Source organism: Pristiophorus japonicus, chromosome 14, assembly GCF_044704955.1.
Source record: "Pristiophorus japonicus isolate sPriJap1 chromosome 14, sPriJap1.hap1, whole genome shotgun sequence".
Lineage (NCBI taxonomy): Eukaryota > Metazoa > Chordata > Chondrichthyes > Pristiophoridae > Pristiophorus > Pristiophorus japonicus.
In genome coordinates, this window is record NC_091990.1 from 186,234,186 (window position 1) to 186,259,231 (window position 25,046).

The 25,046-nt window shown below is 45.1% G+C and overlaps 1 protein-coding gene across 1 annotated transcript in view; it reads right to left on the bottom strand.

Moving 5' to 3' along the window:
• Positions 1-25,046, bottom strand: part of trim66 (tripartite motif containing 66) — a 338,218-nt gene that overhangs the window by 61,745 nt on the left and 251,427 nt on the right. The window contains exons 3-4 of the mRNA XM_070898689.1: positions 16,170-16,314; positions 377-509 (exon numbers count right to left, since the gene is read on the bottom strand). Coding sequence (XP_070754790.1) covers positions 377-509; positions 16,170-16,314 — 278 coding nt within the window. The remainder of the gene's footprint in view (positions 1-376; positions 510-16,169; positions 16,315-25,046) is intronic.

Below are 25,046 nucleotides of genomic sequence, written 5' to 3' on the forward strand. Positions count from 1 at the left end.
GTAGAGCAGGCTCGAGGGGCCGTATGGCCTACTCCTGCCCCTATTTCTTATGTTCTTATGTATCCAGTTCACCCGTTCATTCACCTTGGTCCAATTTCTCCCTTGCCCTCTAATCTTGCTTTACCTGAATAAAAAAGTATTCTATTCTACCAATAGATACAAACTTGACTCCCGCATTCCCATAAATTTATTAAGTAATCTCTTAACTCTGGGGGCATTTATCCTGCATTTTAGAAAGAGATTTGGAAAGTAAAAAAAAATAACAGAGCTTTAAACCGGCGGGCACCTGGCCAGACATACTGGAACACTGCAATTTTCCTCGTAGTGTGTTACATGCTGAATGGCACTGTATTTCTTTAATCTCTCTACACCTTACCTATGTTCTTTGTGTTGTGTGAGCTGGCAATTCCAACAGGCCAGCACATCGCAGGTCTCACAGAACAGTTTCAGTGGCTCTTTAGTGTGAAGCGGACAAAAGAGTGGAAACTCATTGACTTCACTCTGGTCACCTGTAGATTGAATAAAATAGCACTCAAGTTTTAAACTAACGCAGAATGCAAACACTTTTGAAATTTAATTTCCAGCTCTTTGCATCAAGTAATTTTTTGGGTTTTTTGAAAACTAGCATTCAAGAAACTGGCATTCTTCAGGTGGCTGCCGAAGAATCCTACACACTTGTGGATTGCAGAGAAAAGATATTTACAGAAATGACCCAGGACAAGCAATACATTGGTTTTAACATACTTTTCCTATCCAACTGTTTAAAGTCAACAATTCAGATTTTTCAAAGGTGCAGAAATCTAAATGGGAAAGACCACAAACATTTGCAGACACTATTTCACCCAAATAAGCAAACGTGTAATCATAAATTGCGAGTTTCAGCATACTGTTCAGTCATGTGGGCGAGAGCTAAAATCCATACACACAAATATTCCAATAAATTGCGAGTTAGCAATCAGGTACACGAACTCTGGCAGATATTTTCTCTCCTTAGCCCAGGAATACAGAGGTCAATGATTCCTCTTGTGGCGATCAACTAAACCAGCAACATGCTAGGGATTTCTGTGACCTTCTGGGCTGCGGTAGCTCTTTAACACACTGAGCCATAAGGTGTCCCATTTCACATTTCTTACCAGTTTAGTGTAATTAGTATTATAACTTACTTACAAGTTATGCAAATTCTTGGCTATCATTCTGGCGAATCAGATTTCATTCTGTCCTCTTAATAATTCAAAATACATCAGAAAATCCACAAAACTTGCAGCATTCATGATTTAAAAAAATTCATTCCTCACATGTGGGCGTCCGCAGGACCAGCACTTATCATCCATCCCGAATTGCCCTTGAGAATGTGCTGATGAGACACCTTCTTGAACTGTTACGGTCCATGTGGTGAAGGTACACCCACAGTGCTGTTAGGGAGGGAGTTCCAGGAATGTGACCCAGCAACAATGAAGAAATGTGATATATTTCCAAGTCAGGATGGTGTGTGACTGGGAGGGGAACATGCAATTGATGGCATTCCCATGCACCTGCTGCCTTTGTCCTTCTAGGTGGTAGAGGTCATAGGTTTAGAAATGGCTGCCGATGAAGCCTTGGCAAGTTGCTGCAGTGCATTTTATCAAGGGTACACACTGCAGCCACTGTGCGCTGGTGGTGGAGGGAGTGAATGTTTAAGGTGCTGGAGGGGATGCTAATCAAGCGGGCTTCTTTGTTGAGTTTCATGAGTGTTGTTGGAGCTACACTTATCCAGGCAAATGGAGAGTATTCCATCACACTCCTGACTTGTGCCTTGGAAATGGTGGCAAGGCTTTGGGAAGTCAGTAGGTAAGACCCTCGCTGCAGAATGCCCAGCCTCTGACCTGCTCTTATAGCTACAGTATTTATGTGACTGGTGCAGTTAAGTTTCTGGTCAATGGTGACCCCCAAGATGTTGATGGTGGGAGATCCGGCGATGATAGTGCTGTTGAATGTCAAGGGATTGTGGTTAGACTCTCGCTTGTTGGAGATAGCATTGCCTGGCACTTGTGCGGTGCGAATGTTACTTGCCACTTATCAGCCTAAGCCTGAATGGTGTTCAGGTCTTGCTGCATGCGAGCATGGACTGCTCCATTATCTGTGGAGTTGCAAATGAAACTGAACACTGTGCAGTCATCAGCGAACATCCCCACTTCTGACCTTATGATGGAGGAAAGGTCATTGATGAAGCAGCTGAAGATGGTTGGGCCTAGGACACTGCCCTGAGGAACTCCTGCAGCGATGTCCTGGAGCTGGGATGATTGACCTCCAACCATAGTCCAGCTCATTTGTAATTAGTGTCTGAAATAGTTGTATATAGCATACATCCCAAAGATAATTGTTTGAACTCACAGAAATAACAAAAATGACCTTCAGTGGATATATCAAAGTAATAATTTTAACAAATTTTCCAATATTATTGATAATACTATTGGCTATTTTAATGAGAGGGAAGCAAAGTTGTGTTCCTGTGTGACCCAACTGACAAGCATCAGTATTATAAAGGTGTTTCCTAAAACACAGAAAGGACTCGACAAATCAGTAATAAAAACTTGCATTTATATTAATGCAGTAAAACATCCTAAGACACTTCACAAGAGTGTTGTCAAACAAAATTTGACAACAAGCCATATAAAGAGCTATTAGGACAGGTGAACAAAGGCTTGGACAAATAGATAAGCTTTAAGGAGTGTCTTGGAATCATAGAAATTTACAGCACAGAAGGAGGCCATTTGGCCCATTGTTTCTGTACCAGCTGAAAAAGAGCTATCCAGCCTGATCACACTTTCCAGCTCTTGGTCCGTAGCCCTGTCGGTTACGGCACTTCAACTGCATATCCAAGTATTTTTTTTAATGCAATGAGGGTTTCTGCCTCTACCACCCTTTCAGGCAGTGAGTTCCAGACCCCCACCACCCTCTGGGTGAAAAACATTCTCAACTCCCTTCTAATTCTTCTACCAATTACATTAAATCTATGCCCATGATTACTAACTCTGCTAAGGGTATTTGGTCCTTTCTATCCACTATAAATAGGCCCCTCATAATTTTACGCACCTCAATAAAGTCTCCCCTCAGCCTCCTCTGTTCCAAAGAAAACAACCCCAACCTAACTAAACTTTCCTCATAGCTAAAACTCTCCACTCCTGGCAACATCCTCGTAAATTTCTTCTCCAGTGCATAAAGGCCCAGTTGATCCAGTCTCTCCTCATATGTCAGTCCAGCCATCCCGGGAATCAGTCTGGTGAACCTTCGCTGCACTCACTCAATAGCAAGAACGTCCTTCCTCAGATTAGGAGACCAAAACTGAACACAATATTCCAGGTGAGGCCTCACCAAGGCTCTGTACAACTGCAGTAAGACCTCCCTGCTCCTATACTCAAATTCCCTAGCAATGAAGACCAACATACCATTTGCCTTCTTCAACGCCTGCTGTACCTGCATGCCAACTTTCAATGACTGATGAACCATGACACCCAGGTCTCGTTGCACCTCCCCTTTTCCTAATCTGCCGCCATTCAGATAATATTCTGCCTTTGTGTTTTTGCCACCAAATTGGATAACCTCACGTTTATCCACATTATACTGCATCTGCCATGCATTTGCCCACTCACCTAACCTATCCAAGTCACCCTGCAGCCTCTTAGCGTCCTCCTCACAGCTCACACCGCCACCCAGTTTAATGTCATCTGCAAACTTGGAGATATTACACTCAATTCCTTCATCTAAATCATTAATGTATATTGTAAATAGCTGGAGTCCCAGCACTGAGCCCTGCAGTCTCACCAAGGCCCTATATAATTGCAGTAAGACATCTTTACTCTTGTACTCAAATCCTCTTATAAGGGCCAGTTTTCTTAATTGCTTGCTGTACCTGCATTTTAGCTTTCAGTGATTTGTGCACAAGGACACCCAGGTCCCTCTGAACACCAGTATTTACCAATCTCTCACCATTTAAAAAATACCCTGCTTTTCTATTTTTCCTGTCAAAGTGGATAACTTCACATTTCACAAAGAGAAGTGGCGAGACAGAGATATTTAGGGAGGGAATTCCAGAGCATAGGACCTATGTAGCTGAAGGCACGACCGACAATGGTGGAGCATTTAAAATTGGGGATGTTCAAAAGGCCAGAATAGGCAGAGCGCAGAGGTCTAGGGGGATTATAGGGCTGGAGGAGATTGCAGAGATAAGGAGGGACGAGGACATGGAGGGATTTGAAAACAAAGATGAGCATTTTGAAACCGAGGCGTTGCTTAACCAGGAGCCAATGTCGGCCAGCGAGCACAGGAGTGATGGGTGAGTGGGACTTGGCGCAAGTTAGGACACGGGCAGCTGAGTTTTGGATCACCTCTAGTTTACGTAGGGTAGAATGTGGGAGGCCAGCCAGGCATGCATTGGAATAGTCAAGTATAGAGGTAACAAAGGCATGGATGAGGGCTTCAGCAGCAGATGAGCTAAGGCAAGCAGAGACAGGCAATGTTACGGAGGTGGAAATATGCGGTCTTCATGATGCTGTGGATATATGGTCGAAAGCTAATTTCTTGGTCAATTATGGCCCCAAGGTTGCGAATAATGTGGTTCAGCCTCCAACAGAAGTTGGGGAGAGGGATGGAGTCAGTGACTCGGGAACGGAGTTTCTGAGTTTTGTCACTACTGTCCTTATGTCATCCTTAATTATCAGGGCTATCCCCCTCATGTTCCAGTCTGCCCGTCTTTTCATTGAGTCAAGTACCCTGGATTATTTAGTTCACAACCCTGATTACCTTGCAACCATGTCTCTGTAACAACTATTAGATCATACCCCTTTATCATTATTTGTGCCACTAATTCATCTACCTTGTTATGAATGCTTCATGCATTCAGGTAAAGAGCCTTTAGTTTGAACCTTTTACCATTATTCCCTGCTTTCATCTTATTCGCTTATGCATGATTACCTTTAAACTCTCTGGGGAGAAATTGGGTCATTTGTGCCTCGTGTTGGCGCCCCCGGGAGGCGCTAACGGGCCGCAACCAACTCATGTGGGGCCGCTACTGCCTCCTGCGAAATTCTATGGGAGTTAATGGAGGTCCTAACTGTTGTGTATGTATGCCTGTTTACTGTGTGATGTCTGTAACACTGTTATGCAACACTAAATGTACCCTTACACTGTACACACCTTACCTGTACACCAGAGGGTGCTGCTGCTGGAGACCTAAGGGTTACCTGCACACTGAACACAATAAAAAAGAACACACAGCTTGTTGTCTGCACTCAGGAGCTGCAAATAAAGGACTGCAGGTCTACACAGTTTAAGTATCATACCCTGCCTCGTGGAGTCATTACTAAAGGTGCCTACATATGCTACACTAACCGGTAGTGCCCTGCTCCCGTCGGTAGCACTTTGGGCCAGGTAAGGGGCCGGCCTTTTAAGACTGGGATGCGGAGGAATTTCTTCATTCAGCGGGTTGTGAATGTTTGGAATTTTCTGTCTCGAAGTGCTGTACATGCTCAGTCGCTGAGTATATTCAAAGCTGCGACAGATAAAGATTTTTGGATTCCAGAGGAATTAGTGGATATGGGGATAGGGCAGGAAAGTGGAGTGGAGGTCAATAATCAGCCATCATCTTACTGAATGGCGAAGCAGGCTCACGAGGCCGTATGCCTACTCCTGGCTCCTAATTCTTAAGTTCTCATGTTAATTTGGGAGCATCAAGGGCAAGTCCAGCAGCATGCCCATATTCAGTAATTCTGAACAAGAAAATTCAGGGAAACAGTTATAGCCTTCCACAAAACTACTTAACAGCTACAGAGTAGCCAAGACAGCCAAAAACATGACCCAGAAGCACCCGAGCAGCATAAACGTCTAACCACTTACCTTAATTGCAGGTGAAGAACACTTTAAATACCGCTTCTGAAAGCTGCTTACTAACTGTTCCCGCTACAATACGCTGGGCGAGTTAAGGAAGTGATGTTCCAAGCGTACACAGCTTTCAGAAAAGGGCCATGAATCAGGCGCAGGAGCCAGATTATAATATTTAAATGATGCCTGCGTTTATTGAAAGCTGCTCACGGTGTCCAATATTGTGTCGCACGCACTTCCGGTGCTTTTCAGGCGCGTAGTGTCGCATCTGAATTTGACTTTGTGGTGCTCGTTTCAAACCCCGAAAACGTGCAAGTTACATTATAATTTCTACCCCTCTATATTTTCATATAAAAAATAAATGATAGCTGGCACTGATAATTGAGAGGCTCAAATGGTTCATAGAAGAAACAATAGATATATGCAAGCGATTACAAGTTTAATCTTAATTTAATAAAAAAGATTTAAATTATTTATGTAGAAATGAATGACACTTGTGACTGAAAATTCAGAAAATTAAGCAAGTTCAAAGATTTATATAGATAGAGAGATAGCAAAGTGGAATTCTAATCGTTGGACTCTGATGACATCATAAACCACAAGAGAAGCTTGAATGGTTTAAGAAAAAATTGAACCACAAAGTAAGATTAGAGCCTTGAATTCACCCATAGATTTTTTTTTAATGTCTGTATGAAATATAAATCTGAAACAGATAAATCTGAAGTAGATAAGTTATGCAATTCAAAATACCTAATAAGAACAAAAGAACATAAAAATAGGAGCAGAAGTAGGCCATTTGGGCCCTCAAGCCTGCTCTGCCATTCAATAAAATCATGGCTGATCCGATCCTGGCCTCAACTCCACTTCCCTGCCCTCTCCCCATAACTACTGGCTTCCTGAGCTTTCAAAAATCTGTCTATCTCCAACGTAAATATAGTCAATGACCCAGCCTCCACTGGGTCAGAGAATTCCAAAGATTCACGACCCTCAGAGAAGAAATTCCTCCTCATTTCTATTTTAAATGGGCGAGCCCTTATTCTGAGACTATGGGCCCAAGTTTCGAGCCGTGCCTAGAACGGCGCAGTCCCGACCTGGACGCCCGTTTTTCGTGCCACAAAGTGCACCTAAAAAAAACCTCCAGATTCTCCGGCTCCGAGCTGTGGGGGGCGGAGCCAGGTCCCTGCGCTGAAAACAGTGCCGGGACCTCTGCACATGCGCACTACAATGGGCGTACATGTTCAGTAGCTCCAGGCGCCCAAAACTGTGTGGGAGGGGCTCTAAGCACGCAGCCCCTAGCCCTGGCCGAATGGCCTCACTGGGGCTGCGTGAATAAGGCTCCTCCCACGGCCAGCTCCTGCTTCCTCCCGACCCGACTCGACTCCCGCTTCCCCGCCCCCCCGGACTGGACCCGACCCCGACACTGACCCCGACCCGACTCCTGCTTCCCCCCCCGCCCCCGGACTGGACTGGACCCAACCTGCGCTCCCCCCGCCCTCCACCCGACCTGACCTCCCTCCCTCCCTCCTCCCCCTCCGACCAGAACCGAACCGACCTCCCTCCCACCAGCCCCCCCAACCCGACCCGCACTCCCGAACCTGCCCCCCCCACCCAGACCGGACCCAGCCCAACCTGACCTCCCTCCCCCCGCCCCCGACACGAACCGACCCGACCTGTGCTCCCGATTGCCCTCCCTCCCCGGACCGGACCCAACCCAACCCGACCTCCCTCCGCCCCCCCGACCCGACCCGCGCTCCCGACCCCGGACCCGACACGACCCAACGCCATCTACCTATAAATCTGGTGCTAGGGACGGGCCCTGCCCGAAGTCTTGGGCCCGGCCCGTTCAGCCTCCCTCCCCCTTCTCCTTCTCCTTCCCCCTGTCTTTCTCCTTTCCCCCCCCTTTATCCTTTCCTTTCTCCCCCCCTTTTCTTTCCCCTTCTCCTTTCCTCCCTTTCCCCTTCTCCTCCTCCCCCATTCCCCTTCCCCCCCTTCTCTCGCCCCCTCCCCTTCTCCCCCTTCCCTCCCCCTTCTCCCCATCCCTCCCCCTTCCCCCCATCCCTCCCCCTTCCTCAATCCCTCCCCCTTCCCTCACACCCCCTCTGCCTCCCTCCCTCCCTTCCCGCCCCCTGCTCCCTCCCTCTACCCCCCTCCTCCCCCTCCCCTCACTGTCAGAAACACAGACACTGACAGACAGAGAATGAGAGAGACACACAGACAGACAGAGAGATAGAGACACTGACAGCGACACACTGGGGGGGGGGGGCATCCCAGCACGCTGTTGGAGGGCTCCCGGTGCTGCAGTCGGTTAATAGAAAATGTTTTATTTATTGATTTAAAAAAAAAATTATTTCTCATTAATTTTTTTTGATTGATTTATTGGTTGATTTATTGATGTTTTTATCATTTATTATTGATGATGGCTCTTTATTTTTGTAAAACTGAAGTGTTTAATGTTTGTAAACTTCCCTTTAAACCCTCCCACCCATTCCCTATGCCTGATTTGTAACCTACGCCTGATTTTCTAAAGTGTAGACAAGGTTTTTTCGAGCATACAAAAATCTTCACTTACTCCATTCTAAGTTAGTTTGGAGTAAGTTTTCACTGCCGAAACTTTGAAAACAGGTGTAAGTGGCCGGACACGCCCCCTTTTGAGAAAAAAATTCTGTTCCAAAGTGAAACTGTTCTAACTGACTAGAACTGGAGCAAACTAAATGCCGAGAATTTGAATTTCTAAGATACTCCGTTCTACACCAGTTGCTCCAAAAAATCAGGAGCAACTGAGGCTAAAACTTGGGCCCTAAGACCCCTCGTTCTAGACTCACCCACGAGGGGAAACATCCTCTCTACATCTACCCTATCAAACCTCCTCAGAATCTTATATGTTTCAATAAGATCACCTCATTCTTCGAAACTCCAATGAGCATAGGCCCAACCTGCTCAACCTTTCTTCATATGGCAAGACCTTCATCTCAGGAATCAACCTCGTGAACCTTCTCTGAGCTGCCTCCAATGCAACAATATCTCTCCTGAAATAAGGAGACCAAAACTGTACGCAGTACTCCAGGTGTAGTCTCACCAAAGCTTTGTACAGTTGTAGCAGGACTTCCTTACTTTTATACTCTATCCACTTTGCAATAAAGACCAACATTCCATTTGCTTTCCTAATTACTTGCTGTACCTGCATGCTAACTTTTTGATTTTCATGAACCCCCAGGTCCCTCTTCATCGTAACATTTTGTAATCTCTCCCCATTTAAATAATTATTTGTTTTTTTATTTTTCCTACCAAAGTGCATAACCTCACATTTTCCCACATTATACTTCATCTGGTAAATTTTTGCCCACTCATTTAACTTATTTATATCCCTTTGCAGATTCTTTGCATCCTCCTCACAACTTGCTTTCCCACTTATCTGTGTATCATCAGCATATTTGGCTACGTTACATCCAAGTCATTAATATAGATTGTAAATAGTTGAGGCCCCAGCACTGATCCTGGTGGCATCCCACTATTTACTGTTTGCCAACCCGAAAATGACCCATTTATCCCGACTCTCTGTTTTCTGTTAGTTAGCCAATCCTCTATCCATGCCAATATATTACCCTCAACCCCGTGAGCTCTCATCTTGTGCAGTAACCTTTTATGTGGCACCTTATCGAATGCCTTCTGGAAATCCAAATACAAATCTATTGTTCCCCCTTAAACCACCCTGCTCGTTACATCCTCAAAGAACTCCAGCAAATTTGTCAAACATGATTTCCCTTTCATAAAACCATGCTGGGTCATCTTAATTGCATTATGATTTTCTAAATGTTCTGCTACTACTTCCTTAATAATGGACTCCAGCATTTTCCCAATGACAGATGTTAGGCTAACTGGCCTATAGTTTCCTGCTTTCTATCTCCCTCCTTTCTTAAATAGGGGCGTTACATTTGCAGTTTTCCAATTGGCTGGGACCTCTCCAGAATCCAGGGAATTTTGGTAGATTATAACCAATGCATCCACTATCTCTGCAACCACTTCTTTTAAGTCCAGGGGACTTGTCCACCTTTAGTCCCATTAGTTTGCCTAGTATTTTCTCTCTAGTGATAGTGATTGTTTTAGCTCCCCCCTGCCTCCCCGCCCCCCCACAATGATAGCCCCTTTATCAATTTCTGGGATGCTTTTAGTGTCTTCTACCAGAAGACTGATTGAACAAATATTTCCCATTATTAATTCCTCTAAGGGACCAATATTGACTTTTGCCACCCTCTTCCTTTTTATATACTTGTTGAAGCTCTGACTGTCAGTTTTTATATTTCTTGCTAGTTTACTCTCATAAACTATCTTCTCTCTCTATCATTTTTTTAGTTGTCCTTTGCTGGTTTCTATAAATTTCCCAATTCTCTGCCCGTCCACTATTCTTCACAACGTTGTTGTCATGTATTCAACCAGCATTGTAACCCATGTATAAACTGACCTAAGTTGTACACTGTGAGAACAATGACCACTAGGTGGGAGACACTCCTAGCCTGGACCTTCAGGTACAAAAGGGGAAGCTCCACCCACCTTCATCACTTTGAGTGCTAAGGAATAAAGGACAGGTCACAGACTGACCTTCTCTCAAGCATGGGCCTCATGTGCATTTATACTGCATAGTAAGGACGTATCAATGGCGACGAGAAACTGGGATTTAAACCACGCGAGCATGGCCACTAGCAGAACAGACAAGAGGTACTGTGTTAAGGAATGGTTGGGAGAGAGATTCAACATTGTTAAAGCAGCACACAGTTCTCCAGGCAGACAGGGGCAATCGGGCATGCCCCAACATGTAGTCGAACCCAGAGGGGGAGTTCGACAGAAACAATGGCAAGCTGAACGGCGATTCACACTATTGAAAGGCACAATGCGGCCAGTAATGGGGCCATCAACACCTGTTAATGGTGCACTTAAGGACAGTCACAGGGGCAGTCAGGGACAATCGACTGGCAAGGGACCTTTTGTTTCCAACAACAGCTCATGTTGGAGGCGTGAAGGCACACACTCAGCCGGAGTTTGCAGAGATGAGCAAAATACCTGCAGAAATTGCAGAAATGAACGCTGGGGGAAATCGCTGGAAGGTGAAGTTCAGCGAGTTCATGTGGAGCACGTATACAGTTCATACACCAGGACGCCACCGATAATGATGAAAGTGCTCCTCAATGGCATCCCAGTATCAATGGAGCTAGACATGGGGGCCAGCCAGTCCCTGATGGGTATCAAACAGTTCGAAAAGTTGTGGGCATCCAAGGCCAAGAGGCCAAAATTATTGCCGATTGACGCACAGCTACAGACTTACACAAAGCAGATCATTCCGGTGCTAGGCAGCGCCACGGTAGTCGTGACCCATAAAGATTCGGAGAACAGGTTGCCACTCTGGATTGTCCCAGGGGACGGTCCCGCACTACTGGGGAGGAGTTGGCTTGCTGTCATGAACTGGAAATGGGGCGATGTCAATGCAATTTCCTCTGTGGAGCGAGTATCATGCTCACAGATCCTGGACAAATTTGACTCATTATTTCAACCCGGCATCGGTACTTTCATGGGGGCCAAGGTAGTGATTCACATAAACCCGGACGCCAGGCCAGTACACCACAAGGCCAGAGCAGTGCCGTACATGATGCTGGAAAAGATAGAAGGCGAATTGGACCGCCTGCTGAGGGAAGGCATCATCTCAGCAGTCGAATTCAGTGACTGGGCGAGCCCGATTGTGCCGGTGCTCAAGGCGGATGGGTCGGTCAGGATATGTGGTGATTACAAGGCCACCATCAATCGGGTGTCACTCCAAGACCAGTACCTGCTACCGAGAGCAGAGGACCTCTTTGCGACGCTATCCGGTGGCAAACTTTTTTCAAAATTGGACCTGATCTCAGCTTACATGACCCAGGAGCTGGCGAGTGAGTCGAAGAAGCTGACCACCATCATGACACACAAGGGGTTGTTTGACTACAACAGATGTCCGTTCGGGATTCGCTCAGCCGCCGCGATCTTCCAACGAAATATGGAAAGCCTCCTCAAGTCGATTCCAGGGACGGTGGTTTTTCAGGACGACATCCTCATCACGGGTTACGATACTGAAGAACACCTCCACAACCTGGAGGAGGTGCTACGCAGACTGGACCGAGTAGGGCTGCAACTGAAAAAGGCGAAGTGCGTCTTCCTAGCTCCAGAGGTAGAATTCCTGGGGATGAGGGTAGCAGCAGACAGGATCAGCCCTACTGCGTCCAAGACGGAAGCGATCCAGAGAGCACCGAGACCCCGTAACATGACAGAGCTGCGTTCATTCCTGGGGCTCCTAAACTATTTTGGTAACTTTCTTCCCAAATTGAGCACACTGCTAGAGCTGCTACATGTGCTCCTACGCAAAGGTCACGAATGGGTCTGGGGGGACAGCCAGGGAAGGGCTTTTAATAGAGCACGCAATTTGTTATGTTCCAACACTCTGTTAACACTATACGACCCATGTAAGAAACCTGTGTTAACGTGCGATGCATCATCCTATGGGGTTGGGTGTGTGTTGCAGCATGTCAATGTCAAGGGTCAGTTACAGCCGGTAGCTTATGCCTCCAGGAGTCTGTCCCAGGCAGAAAGGGGTTACGGGATGGTAGAAAAGGAGGCGCTCGCATGTGTATATGCTGTAAAGAAAATGCACCAGTACCTGTTTGGCAGGAAATTTGAGCTGGAGACAAATCACAAACCCCTAATGTCCCTTTTGGCCGACAACAAGGCCATAAATGCAAACGCATCGGCCCGCATGCAGAGGTGGGCACTCACGTTAGCTGCCTATGACTACACAATTCTGCACAGTCCGGGCACCGAAAACTGCGCCGATGCACTCAGCAGGCTCCCACTAGCCACCACTGAGGGGACTACCGAGCATGGTGCTGAGATGGTCATGGCTGTTGAAGCTTTCGGAAGCGAAGGCTCACCCGTGACAGCCCATCAGATTAAAGTCTGGAGAAATAGAGACCCGCTATTGTCTCTAGTCAAGAAATGTGTCCTGAATGGGGACTGGGCAGCCACGTACAGGGCATGCCCTAAGGAATTTAAACCATTTCACAGGCGCAGGGATGAACTCTTGATTCAGGCCGATTGCCTACTGTGGGGAAACCACGTAGTCATGCCCCAGATGGGCAGAGAGGTGTTCATCAGAGAACTCCACAATGAGCACCCGGGCATTGTCATGATGAAGGCAATTGCCAGGTCACACGTTTGGTGACCAGGGATAGACGCAGATCTGGAGCTTTGTGTTCGTAGGTGCAACACGTGTGCCCAGCTGGGCAATACGCCCAGGGAAGCCCCCCTTAGCCCCTGGCCATAGCCCATCAAGCCTTGGTCACGCATCCATGTGGACTACGCAGGTCCTTTCATGGGAAAAATGTTTTTGGTTGTAGTCGACGCCTACTCCAAATGGATCGAGTGTTACATTTTAAATTCAAGCACATCCTCTGCCACGGTAGAAAGTCTACGGGCAATGTTCGCCGCCCACGGTCTACTAGACGTCTTGGTCAGCGACAATGGCCCGTGCTTCACAAGCACTGAATTCCAGGACTTCATGGCAGGCAATGGAATTAACCATGTTAGAACGGCACCGTTCAAGCCGGCCTCAAACGGCCAGGCAGAACAAGCAGTGCAGATAATCAAACAGGGGATGCTCAGAATCCAAGGAGGTTCCCTACAAAGATGCTTATCACGCCTCCTGTTGGCCTATAGATCCCGACCACACTCGCTCACAGGGGTTCCACCCGCAGAGCTGTTAATGAAAAGGACGCTTAAAACCCGGTTATCCCTTATACACCCCACCATGAAAGAAATTGTCGAGAGCAGGCGCCAGCCACAATATGACTACCATGACAGGAATGCGAGGGTGCGATGTATTGATGTAAATGATCCTGTTTTTGTCCTCAACTACGCTGCAGGGCTCAAATGGCTCATAGGCACTGTGATTGCCAAAGAGGGAAATAAGATTCTGGTAGTTAAAACTTACCAATGGACAAATCTGCCGTAAACACGTGGATCAAACAAAAAGGAGGTTCAGCAACCCCATAGAAGAAGCAGAGAAAGAACACGATGTAGAGTTCACTCCACCACAAGTGACCGCACACCGGAACCAAAGGGAGGAGAGCCCAGTCACTGTGGACAGTCCGGACAGGCCTGAGGCACCGCAAACAGCAGACACTCAGGCCAGCGCCCAACAACCGGAGCCCCAACTCAGGCGCTCTACAAGAGAGCGTAAACCACCAGAGAGACTCAACCTGTGATCCCAATAAGACTTTGGAGGGGGGGAGGTGATGTCATGTATTCAACCAGCATTGTAACCCATGTATAATCTGACCTGAGAACAATGACCACTAGGTGGGAGACACTCCTAACCTGGACCTTCAGGTACAAAAGGGGAAGCTCCACCCACCTTCATCACTTTGAGTGCTAAAGAATAAAGGACAGGTCACAGACTGACCTTCTCTCAAGCATGGGCCTCGTGTGCATTTATACTGTATAGTAAGGACCTATCAGTTGTATGCCTTTGTTTTCAATTTGATACCATCCTTTACTTCCTTAGTTATCCACGGATGGTTCATTCTTCTCTTACAGTCTTTCTTTCTCACTGGAATATATCTTTGCTGAGAGTTATGAAATATCTCCTTAAATGTTTGCCACTGGTTATCTACCATCTTACCCTTTAATCTAGTTTCCCAGTCCATTTTAGTCAACTCTGCCTTCATACCTTTGTAATTGCCTTTATTTAAGTTCAGGACACTAGTTTGAGACCTAGCTTTCTCACCCCTCAAACTGAATTTGAAATCCTACCATGCTATGATCACTTTTCCCAAGAGGATCCTTTACTATTAGATCATTAATTAATCCTGTCTCATTACACATTACCAGATCTAAAATTGCCGGCTCCCTGGTTGGTTCCACAACATATTATTCTAAGAAACCATCCCACATACACTCTATGAACTCTTCCTCAAGCTACTTTTGCAAATTGTATTTGTCCAATCAATATGAAGATTAAAATCACCCATGACTATTGCCATACCTTTCATACAATCCTCCATTATTTTTTGATTTATACTCTGTCCTTCAGTGTGGCTACTGTTACGGGGCCTGTGTACTACTCCCTACAACAGCTAAAATAAATTCTAACATTAGCATGGCATTATGGTACTCAGCAAGCAAGAATTTTTATATCAATCATACACCAGTATATTTAGCAATTGTAAATAAATATAATTTATTACTCCTACTTTAGTGGCCTTCAATTCATTCCACTATTTTCTATATTCATAATTTTAGTCTTTCGTTTACATTTTATTATTTAAATACATTATTCTAAATTTTATTTTTGACTGATTTATTTTAAAATTAAATAATTATCCAACCCATTTTCCCTGTTCTTCTATATATCCATGCTTATTATTTTGTAGGCGCATTAGTGGTTGAGGCTGTTACTGTCTGGCAAAGCTGATGGTACAATAAAAGGTGTAGGCAAAGAACATGGCAAAATGATGTAATGGAGCGGGCAGGTCTAACATCTCACACAAAACACCTGAAGAGAAACTGGAAAATATGGAATGCAGTAACCACAAAAAATCCCAGAAAGGGAGACATGGACAGACATTGTATCACTGGGTACTAATTCACACAAATTAGGATTTTTCAAATTCATTGATAGCTGCATAATTTAAACCATCCAGATTGACCTTATATAAACCAAATGTTAAAAATTTCCATCAGTTCAGATGTATCATTCATTCTCAATCTCTGTATTCAGTAGAGATATACAGCTAATAGATATCTGGAATTCTCTAACTCACACCACTGGTTCAAGAATAAGGTCCATGAACACTTTCAAGGGCAACTAGGGATTTGGCCTTGCCAGTATCACTCACATCTGGACCTATATTTCAAATATTTATATATAATGGTTAATGTGAGGAAAAATGTAGCAGTTAGTATGTGAAATATGTGTTTTCTTTCTTTATTTTGCTGATATTAGTGCCAATCAAAACAAAGACTGGAATGAATACTTTGCAATTTTTGATACCCAATGTCAGCACAAAGCACTCATTTTCCATCACAGCCATTCTGGTAGCTTTGCTGATAAGACTGCAAATTTAGTGCATTGAACTGCCCAGTTCCTGTGTGAATATGGTCTTAATAACCTTAAAAATGTGTAGGTAAAGTAATTGCTATATCACATCCTCGAAGCGACTGTGGTCATTTCCTGTACTAAACCCTTTTTGCAGGATCTAGTGATTTTTGCAGCACTCAAGAGCTATGCAATACCTTACCTGCAGTATGTTCTGGAGTGAACAGCTTATGAAGCCGTGTATCCTTCCCGTGGGCATGTTCTTCTGAGCATGTACGGCACAGCCACTTACAGCAGTTTGAACAGAAATTGGGGGCTGGTGTCTTTTCTTCACAGTCTGAGCAGTGCTGGCAAGAATAAACAAAAACTGTAAATTCCGCGAATTACTTCAAAAACTATACACACAAGGCCTCTAAAGCTCGGTTAAGTTGCTGCAGTATTACCCATGGCACCTATAAGTAGCAGCTTACTGTGGAGAGACTGACATTTATGGAGCCATTATTCAGGGATGTAAGAGAATGGTCGAGGTCACACATTGAGATTGCTTCCTTGAAAATATCATTACTTGTTTACATATGAGCATTGTTGGCTTCTGAACTTGCAATGCTTGTAATCTATAAAACTGCAGCCTACCTTTTTTCAAAATGTTATTTGACAGTTTTTATACATGGTGCTAAAAAGAACATAGCCACTGTGCTCTATGTAGCTGACCAACAGGAAATAGTGCACTGCAATAATATGTTACTTTCAGAAGAACAAATGATCAGAACCACAGGGGAACAAGGTCAGAGCTTTACATATAGTACTTTTTGTGGTACTGTATATGCCTGTTTTGACACTCTTTTCTGCCTTTGATGCTCAAAAACTGGAAGGTGATAGCCATGTAGCCTTGCTTGCAAGATCAACTCTGCAAGCAGACTGGGGCATATTCATGCAGTGTGCTGAGTTTATCTTCTTACAAAATTTGTAATGGTTTACAGTACTGGGGCCCATCAGAAATTATGGCAAATATAGTATAAGAAAATTAAATGTTCAATTGCAGATCATTCATAAAGTTGGCTGATGATTTCTAATAATGTATTTTTGGCAACTTCTCCTGACTAGCCAGGGTGAGGAGTTCAGTACTGAAGAATGGAACATTTGTTCCATCCCAATGACATCCAGTGTCAACAGCAAGCATTCTCAAGTCAAGCCAGAGACAGAGCAAGGGTCCCTTTACCTTACCCTAACAATGTGTCTTAGCCCAGCCGAAATACAGCATCTCTTACTGTACCAGAGTGAATGTTTCCATTCACCATGCCTTGCATCCTATGGTCTTTCTGGGTAAGAGTTCTAACTAAGTCTCAATTTTTTTTTGTTGCAGGCCTGTATCTATTAAGAGTGGGATTGAGACTTTCAACCTTCTTTAACAAAGAAGCAGAACGAAAGAGGTGATTTTTTTAATCCAATTAGACTGGGTTGAAATTAGACAAATTGGCAAAGGTACACAAAGGCAAAATACTGTGGATGCTGGAAATCTGAAATATAAACAAAAAATGCTGAGAATAATCAGCAGGCCACACAGCAGCTGTGGAGAGAGAACGTTAACATTTCAGCCCAGTGACCTATCGTTAGAACTCGAAAATGGTAAGAGATGTAACAGATTTTAAGGTTTGTGACAGGGGGAAAGGCAGTAGTAAATAAATGAACAGCAGAAACATTATTTCTGAACGTGCGAAGCATTCACAACAAAATAGATGAATTAATAGCGCAGGCAGAAATGAATAGGTTTGATCTAACAGCTATTATGGAGACGTGGTTGCAAAGTGACCAAGATTGGGAACTAAATATTCCAGATACTTAACTTTTAGAAGAGATAGGCAAAATGGAAAAGGAGGAGAGGTAGCCCTGATTATAAAGGATGGGATAAAGACAGCAGAGAGAAAAGATCTTAGCTCGGAAAATCAAGAAGTAGAATCAATTTGGGCGGAGCTAAGAAGAAGCAAGGGGCAGAAAACATTGGTGGGAGTAGTTTACAGACCCCCAAACAGTATTGGCAATATATGGCACAGTATAAATCAGGAAATTAGAGGTGCATGTAACAAGGATATTACGGTAACCACGGGTGACTTTAATCTACATACAGGCCGGGCAAGCCAAATTTGCAGTAACAAACAACTTTCCGGATATAAAAGGGGTCAGAGGGTCTAGTAAGAAGGAGGAACTGATGGAAATCCATATTAGTCGGGAAATTGTGTTGAGGAAAGTGATGGGATTGAAGGCCGATAAATCCCCAGGGCCTGATGGACTGCATCCCAGAGTACTTAAGGAGGTGGCCTTGGAAATAGCGGATGCATTGAGAGTCATTTTCCAACATTCCATTGACTCTGGATCAGTTCCTATGGAGTGGAGGGTAGCCAATGTAACCGCATTTTTAAAAAAAGGAGGGAGAGAGAAAACAGGGAATTATAGACCGGTCAGCCTGACATCGGTAGTGGGTAAAATGATGGAATCAATTATTAAGGATGTCATAGCAACGCATTTGGAAAGAGGTGACATGATAGGTCCAAGTCAGCATGGATTTGTGAAAGGAAAATCATGCTTGACAAATCTTCTGGAATTTTTTGAGGATGTTTCCAGTAAATTGGACAAGGGAGAACCAGTTGATGTGGTATATTTGGACTTTCAGAAGGCTTTCGACAAGGTCCCACACAAGAGATTAATGTGCAAAGTTAAAGCACATGGGATTGGGGGTAGCGTGCTGACGTGGATTGAGAACTGGTTGGCAGACAGGAAGCAAAGAGTAGGAGTAAATGGGTACTTTTCAGAATGGCAGGCAGTGACTAGTGGGGTACCACAAGGTTCTGTGCTGGGGCCCCAGCTGTTTACATTGTACATTAATGATTTAGACGAGGGGATTAAATGTAGTATCTCCAAATTTGCGGATGACACTAAGTTGGGTGGCAGTGTGAGCTGCGAGGAGGATGCTATGAGGCTGCAAGTGACTTGGATAGGTTAGACGAGTGGGAAAATGCATGGCAGATGAAGTATAATGTGGATAAATGTGAGGTTATCCACTTTGGTGGTAAAAACAGAGAGACAGACTATTATCTGAATGGTGACAGATTAGGAAAAGGGCAGGTACAACGAGACCTGGGTCTCATGGTACATCAGTCATTGAAGGTTGGCATGCAGGTACAGCAGGCGGTTAAGAAAGCAAATGGCATGTTGGCCTTCATAGCGAGGGAATTTGAGTACAGGGGCAGGGAGGTGTTACTACAGTTGTACAGGGCCTTGGTGAGGCCACACCTGGAGTATTGTGTACAGTTTTGGTCTCCTAACTTGAGGAAGGACATTCTTGCTATTGAGGGAGTGCAGCGAAGGTTCACCAGACTGATTCCCGGGATGGCGGGACTGACATATCAAAGAAGACTGGATCAACTGGGCTTGCATTCACTGGAGTTCAGAAGAATGAGAGGGGATCTCATAGAAACGTTTAAAATTCTGATGGGTTTAGACAGGTTAGATGCAGGAAGAATGTTCCCAATGTTGGGGATCCAGAACCAGGGGTCACAGTCTAAGGATAAGGGGTAAGCCATTTAGGACCGAGATGAGGAGAAACTTCTTCACCCAGAGAGTGGTGAACCTGTGGAATTCTCTACCACAGAAAGTAGTTGAGGCCAATTCACTAAATATATTCAAAAAGGAGTTAGATGTAGTACTTACTACTAGGGGGATCAAGGGGTATGGCGAGAAAGCAGGAATGGGGTACTGAAGTTGCATGTTCAGCCATGAACTCATTGAATGGCAGTGCGGCTCGAAGGGCCGAATGGCCTACTCCTGCACCTATTTTCTATGTTTCAATGTTTCTAAAAGTGGAGGGCAGAGAAACCCAAGGCAAAAAGCAAAAAGGGCCACATTACAGCAAAATTCTAAAGGGGCAAAGTGTGTTAAAAAGACAAGCCTGAAGGCTCTGTACCTCAATGCGAGGAGTATTCACAATAATTAACTGCGCAGATGGCTGTTAACGGATATGATGTAATTGGTATCACGGAGACATGGCTCCAGGGTGACCAAGGCTGGTAACTCAACATCCAGGGGTATTCAACATTCAGGAAGGATAGATAGAAAGGAAAAGCAGGCGGGGTGGAGTTGCTGGTTCAAGAGGAAATTAACGCAATAGTAAGGAAGGACATTAGTTTGGATGATGTGGAATCGGTATGGGTGGAGCTACGGAATACCAAAGGGCAGAAAACGTGAGTGGGAGTTGAGTACAGACCACCAAACAGTAGTAGTGAGATTGGGGACAGCATCAAACAAGTAATTAGGGATGTGTGCAATAAAGGTACAGCAGTTATCATGGGCGACTTTAATCTACATATTGATTGGGCTAACCAAACTGGTAGCAATGCGGTGGAGGAGGATTTCCTGGAGTGTATTAGGGATGGTTTTCTATACCAATATGTTGAGGAACCAACTAGAGGGCTGGCCATCGTAGACTAGGTGACGTGTAATGAGAAAGGACTAATTAGCAATCTTGTTGTGCGAGGCCCCTTGGGGAAGAGTGACCATAATATGGTAGAATTCTTTAGTAAAATGGAGAGTGACGCAGTTAATTCAGAGACTAGGGTCCTGAACTTAAGGAAAGGTAACTTCGATGGTATGAGACGTGAATTGGCTAGAATAGACTGGCGAGTGATAATTAAAGGGTTGACTGTGGATAGGCAATGGCAAACATTTAAGGATCACATGGATGAACTTCAACAATTGTACATCCCTGTCTGGAGTAAAAATAAAATGGGAAAGGTGGCTCAACCGTGGCTAACAAGGGAAATTAAGTATCGTATTAAATGCAAAGAAGAGGCATATAAATTGGCCAGAAAAAGCAGCAAACCTGAGGGATAATTTTATAATTCAGCAGAGGAGAGCAAAGGGTTTAATTCAGAGGAGGAAAATAGAGTATGAGAGGAAGCTTGCTGGGAACATAAAAACTGACTGCAAAAGGTTCGATAGATATGTGAAGAGAAAAAGATTAGTGAAGACAAGCGTAGGTCCCTTGCAGTCAGATGCAGGTGAATTATAATGGGGAACAAAGAAATGGCAGACCAGTTAAACAAATACTTTGGTTCTGTCTTCCCGAAGGAAGACACAAATAACCTTCTGGAAATACTAGGGGACCGAGGGTTTAGTGAGAAGGAGGAACTGAAGGAAATCCTTATTAGGCAGGAAATTGTGTTTGGGAAATTGATGGGATTGAAGGCCGATAAATCCCTGGGGCCTGATAGTCTGCATCCCAGAGTACTTAAGGAAGTGGCCCTAGAAATAGTGGATGCATTGGTGATCATTTTCCAACAGTCTCTCGACTCTGGATCAGTTCCTATGGACTGGAGGGCAGCTAATGTAACACCACTTTTTAAGAAAGGAGGGAGAGAAATAACAGGTAATTATAGACTGGTTAGCCTGACATCAGTAGTGGGGAAAATGTTGGAATCAATTATTAAAGATGAAATAGCAGCGCATTTGGAAAGCAGTGATAGGATCGGTCCAAGTCACCATGGATTTGTGAAAGGGAAATTATGCTTGACAAATCTTCTAGAATTTTTTGAGGATGTAACTAGTAGAGTGGACAAGGGAGAACCAGTGGATGTGGTGTATTTGGACTTTCAAAATGCTTTTGACAAGGTCCCACACAAGAGATTGGTGTGCAAAATCAAAGCACATGGTATTGGGGGTAATATACTGACGTGGATAGAGAACTGGTTGGCAGACAAGAAGCAGAGAGTCGGGATAAACAGGTCCTTCTCAGAATGGCAGACAGTGACTAGTGGGGTGCTGCAGGGCTCAGTGCTGGGACCCCAGCTATTTACAATATACATTAATGATTTAGATGAAGGAATTGAGGGTAATATCTCCAAGTTTACAGATGAACTAAGCTGGGTGGCGGTGTGAGCTGTGAGGAGGACGCTGAGAGGCTGCAGGGTGACTTGGATAGGTTAGGTGAGTGGGCAAATGCATGGCAGATGCAGTATAATGTGGATAAATGTGAGGTTATCCACTTTGGTGGCAAAAACACGAAGGCAGAATAATATCTGAATGGCGGCAGATTAGGAAAAGGGGAGGTGCAATGAGACCTGGGTGTCATGGTACATCAGTCATTGAAAGTTGGCATGCAGGTACAGCAGGTGGTGAAGAAGGCAAATGGTATGTTGGCCTTCATAGCTAGGGATTTGAGTATAGGAGCAGGGAGGTCTTACTGCAGTTGTACAGGGCCGTGGTGAGGCCTCACCTGGAATATTGTGTTCAGTTTTGGTCTCCTAATCTGAGGAAGGACATTCTTCCTATTGAGGGAGTGCAGCGAAGGTTCACCAGACTGATTCCCAGGATGGCAGGACTGACATATGAGGAGAGACTGGATCAACTGGGCCTGTATTCACTGGAGTTTAGAAGAATGAGAGGGGATCTCATAGAAACATAAAATACTGACGGGACTGGACAGGTTAGATGCAGGAAGAATATTCCCGATGTTGGGGATGTCCACAACCAGGGGACATAGACTAAGGATAAGGGGTAGGCCATTTAGGACTGAGATGAGGAGAAACTTCTTCACTCAGAGAGTTATTAACCTGTGGAATTCCCTACCGCAGAGAGTTGTTGATGCCAGTTAATTGGATATATTCAGGAGGGACTTTGATAAATGGCCCTTTTGGCTAAAGGGATCAAGGGGAATGGAGAGAAAGCAGGAAAGGGGTATGGAGGTGAATGATCAGCCATGATTTTATTGAACGGTGGTGCAGGCTCGAAGGGCCAAATGGCCTACTCCTGCATCTATTTTCTATGTTTCTCTGTTTCTATGTGTGTGACAACATGCATCATATCATGCCAGTCGATGCAAGACAACTTGGGAGCACCCATGATGCGTTATATCTGCCATGTTTCAGCAGCACCAGCCAGAAGGGCAGAGCTGGCTACTGGGAAACAAAGGGTATGGCTTGTCACCTGGCTCATGATACCTCTACGCGTAACCCGGATGGAAGCTGACCGGGAATACAACATGTCGCACATTACAACGCGCAGCATCATAAACAGGATCATTGTCATCTTGAAACAGCGTTTCCGATGCCTGGACCATTCCGGAGGATACTAGCTGTACTCCTGAGATTGTCGGTCAGTTCACTGTTGTGTGCTGCATGCTGCATAACTTAGCCATCATGAGGCAGCAGCACCTGGTAGTGGAAGACCCACCTGCGGTGAGAGTTCTGATGATAATGATGCGGAAAATGCAGGTGATGAGCAGGAAGAGGAGGAGGAGGATGAGGAAGCCATGCAAGTGCCTGAGGCCAGAGCACGACGGCGGAGGAGGGCAGGCCATCGTGCCCCTTTAACGATTGCTCGAGCTTTGTTCCAGCAGCTCATCCGTGTACGCTTTACTGGTGTCTGAGGGCTCAGCGACAATTATTCCACATGGACCATGTTTACTGATTGGAGCTGTTCCGTAATGTTGTGTTGTGTTAATGGAAGATGATTCAGTTTTAATGTAAAATATATTTTATTCAAAAGTTTACATTTACTTAACTTAACTTTAATACAATTATTCTTGTACCAAACTTTACTTTAAGATCACTTAAAAAGTTGTAAATTTACATAACTTACCAAAAACTTCTAATTTGAAAACAGTTACAACAATAACAACAACAGCAGCAAAGAAAGGCTGCACCCATTTCTCCTCCCCTTATTCTAAGACCGCCCGCTGCGCTTGGTCTTTGTAAGAGAAAATTGGCATTATGGGTATAAGTGAAATAAGGTTTTCAGTGCCGGCTTCTACATCGGCTCAGCACAAGGGGCAGAAGGTCTGTAGCTGACCTCACACATTCTAACATATTCCAGTACCAAGGACCCAGAGGCCTCTGATTCAACATTGGTGTACTAGGACACTAGATAACATTAAGGTACGTCCAGTCTGACAAGATAAGACACCATGGAAGACTCTAAACAGATACTGATAAGACTCTGTGAAAAGACTCAAAACAGTCTTTTAAGCGCCATGTACGATCAGCAAATTCTAACCCAATGAAGTTATCCCAATTAAGGGCTAATATTGCATTGAGATCCTGGTCTGTCAATCCAAAATATTACTGATAAGGTAACCCAATTAGAGATCAAGGGAGGTCATACTGGGGAGTGAAGGGGTCGATGAAATGTATAAATGATGTACGATTTTGCTATTCGAGGAACATCTCCACTCAGTGATGAGAAGTGTTCCTGCACGTCCATAATTAGAGATCGTTATACCTTGCCATCCGTCTCCGTCTATTAACTTCGAGGGCTGCTATGCGGGTTGGGACGAGCGTCGACCCATTATATCAGAGGGCCAGAGGGCCCACTCGTGGGAAGAGAAGCCTTCCCATTTTTCCCCTTCAGTCTTAGACACTCACCACCCCTGCCCGCAGGCGGTGCGTGCGCACTGTTTCTGGGCTTGATACCAAGCTTATTCTTGCTAACATCTCGGGTACTGCGCACCTCTTGGGGGGGGGGGGGGAGGAGGCAGGGTGTCGGCGTCATGCAGCAAGTTGGAGGGCCCGGCTTTAGGCTCTTCAGAGGCTGATGTGGGGATTGCAGTGGGAGTGGCAGTTGATTCTGTCAATGGACGCGGGTTCTGGGTGTGTTCCCTTATTGCAGCAGCTAACTCCAACATGCCCTCCCTCATGCGCCCCGACAGTGTCTCAACAACCTACAACATTCCCTCCATGTTGAGCAAAACTGTCTGAACTACCTGTGACATTCCCTCCTCATGGTCATGACGTGGTTTGCACGACTTCTCACATTCCCTTCCTCATGGCCACTACTCCATCATTGATGGTCCCGGATATCATTCCCATTTCTCGTGTCATTGCTGTACTTCTCCCAACAATCCCGCTACCTCATCACTCACCCCACTGATGGCGTCCAGGAGTGATCGAGTAAGGTCAATGCTCTCCGCACTCAATGACATCATCTGAACCACATCTGTTAGATCCTGCACATCAGGAGAGAGCGGTCGAGCTCTCCTTTCCCTCCTCCCCACGGGTGTACCTCGCTGCACCCCATCACTGGGACCTGCAAC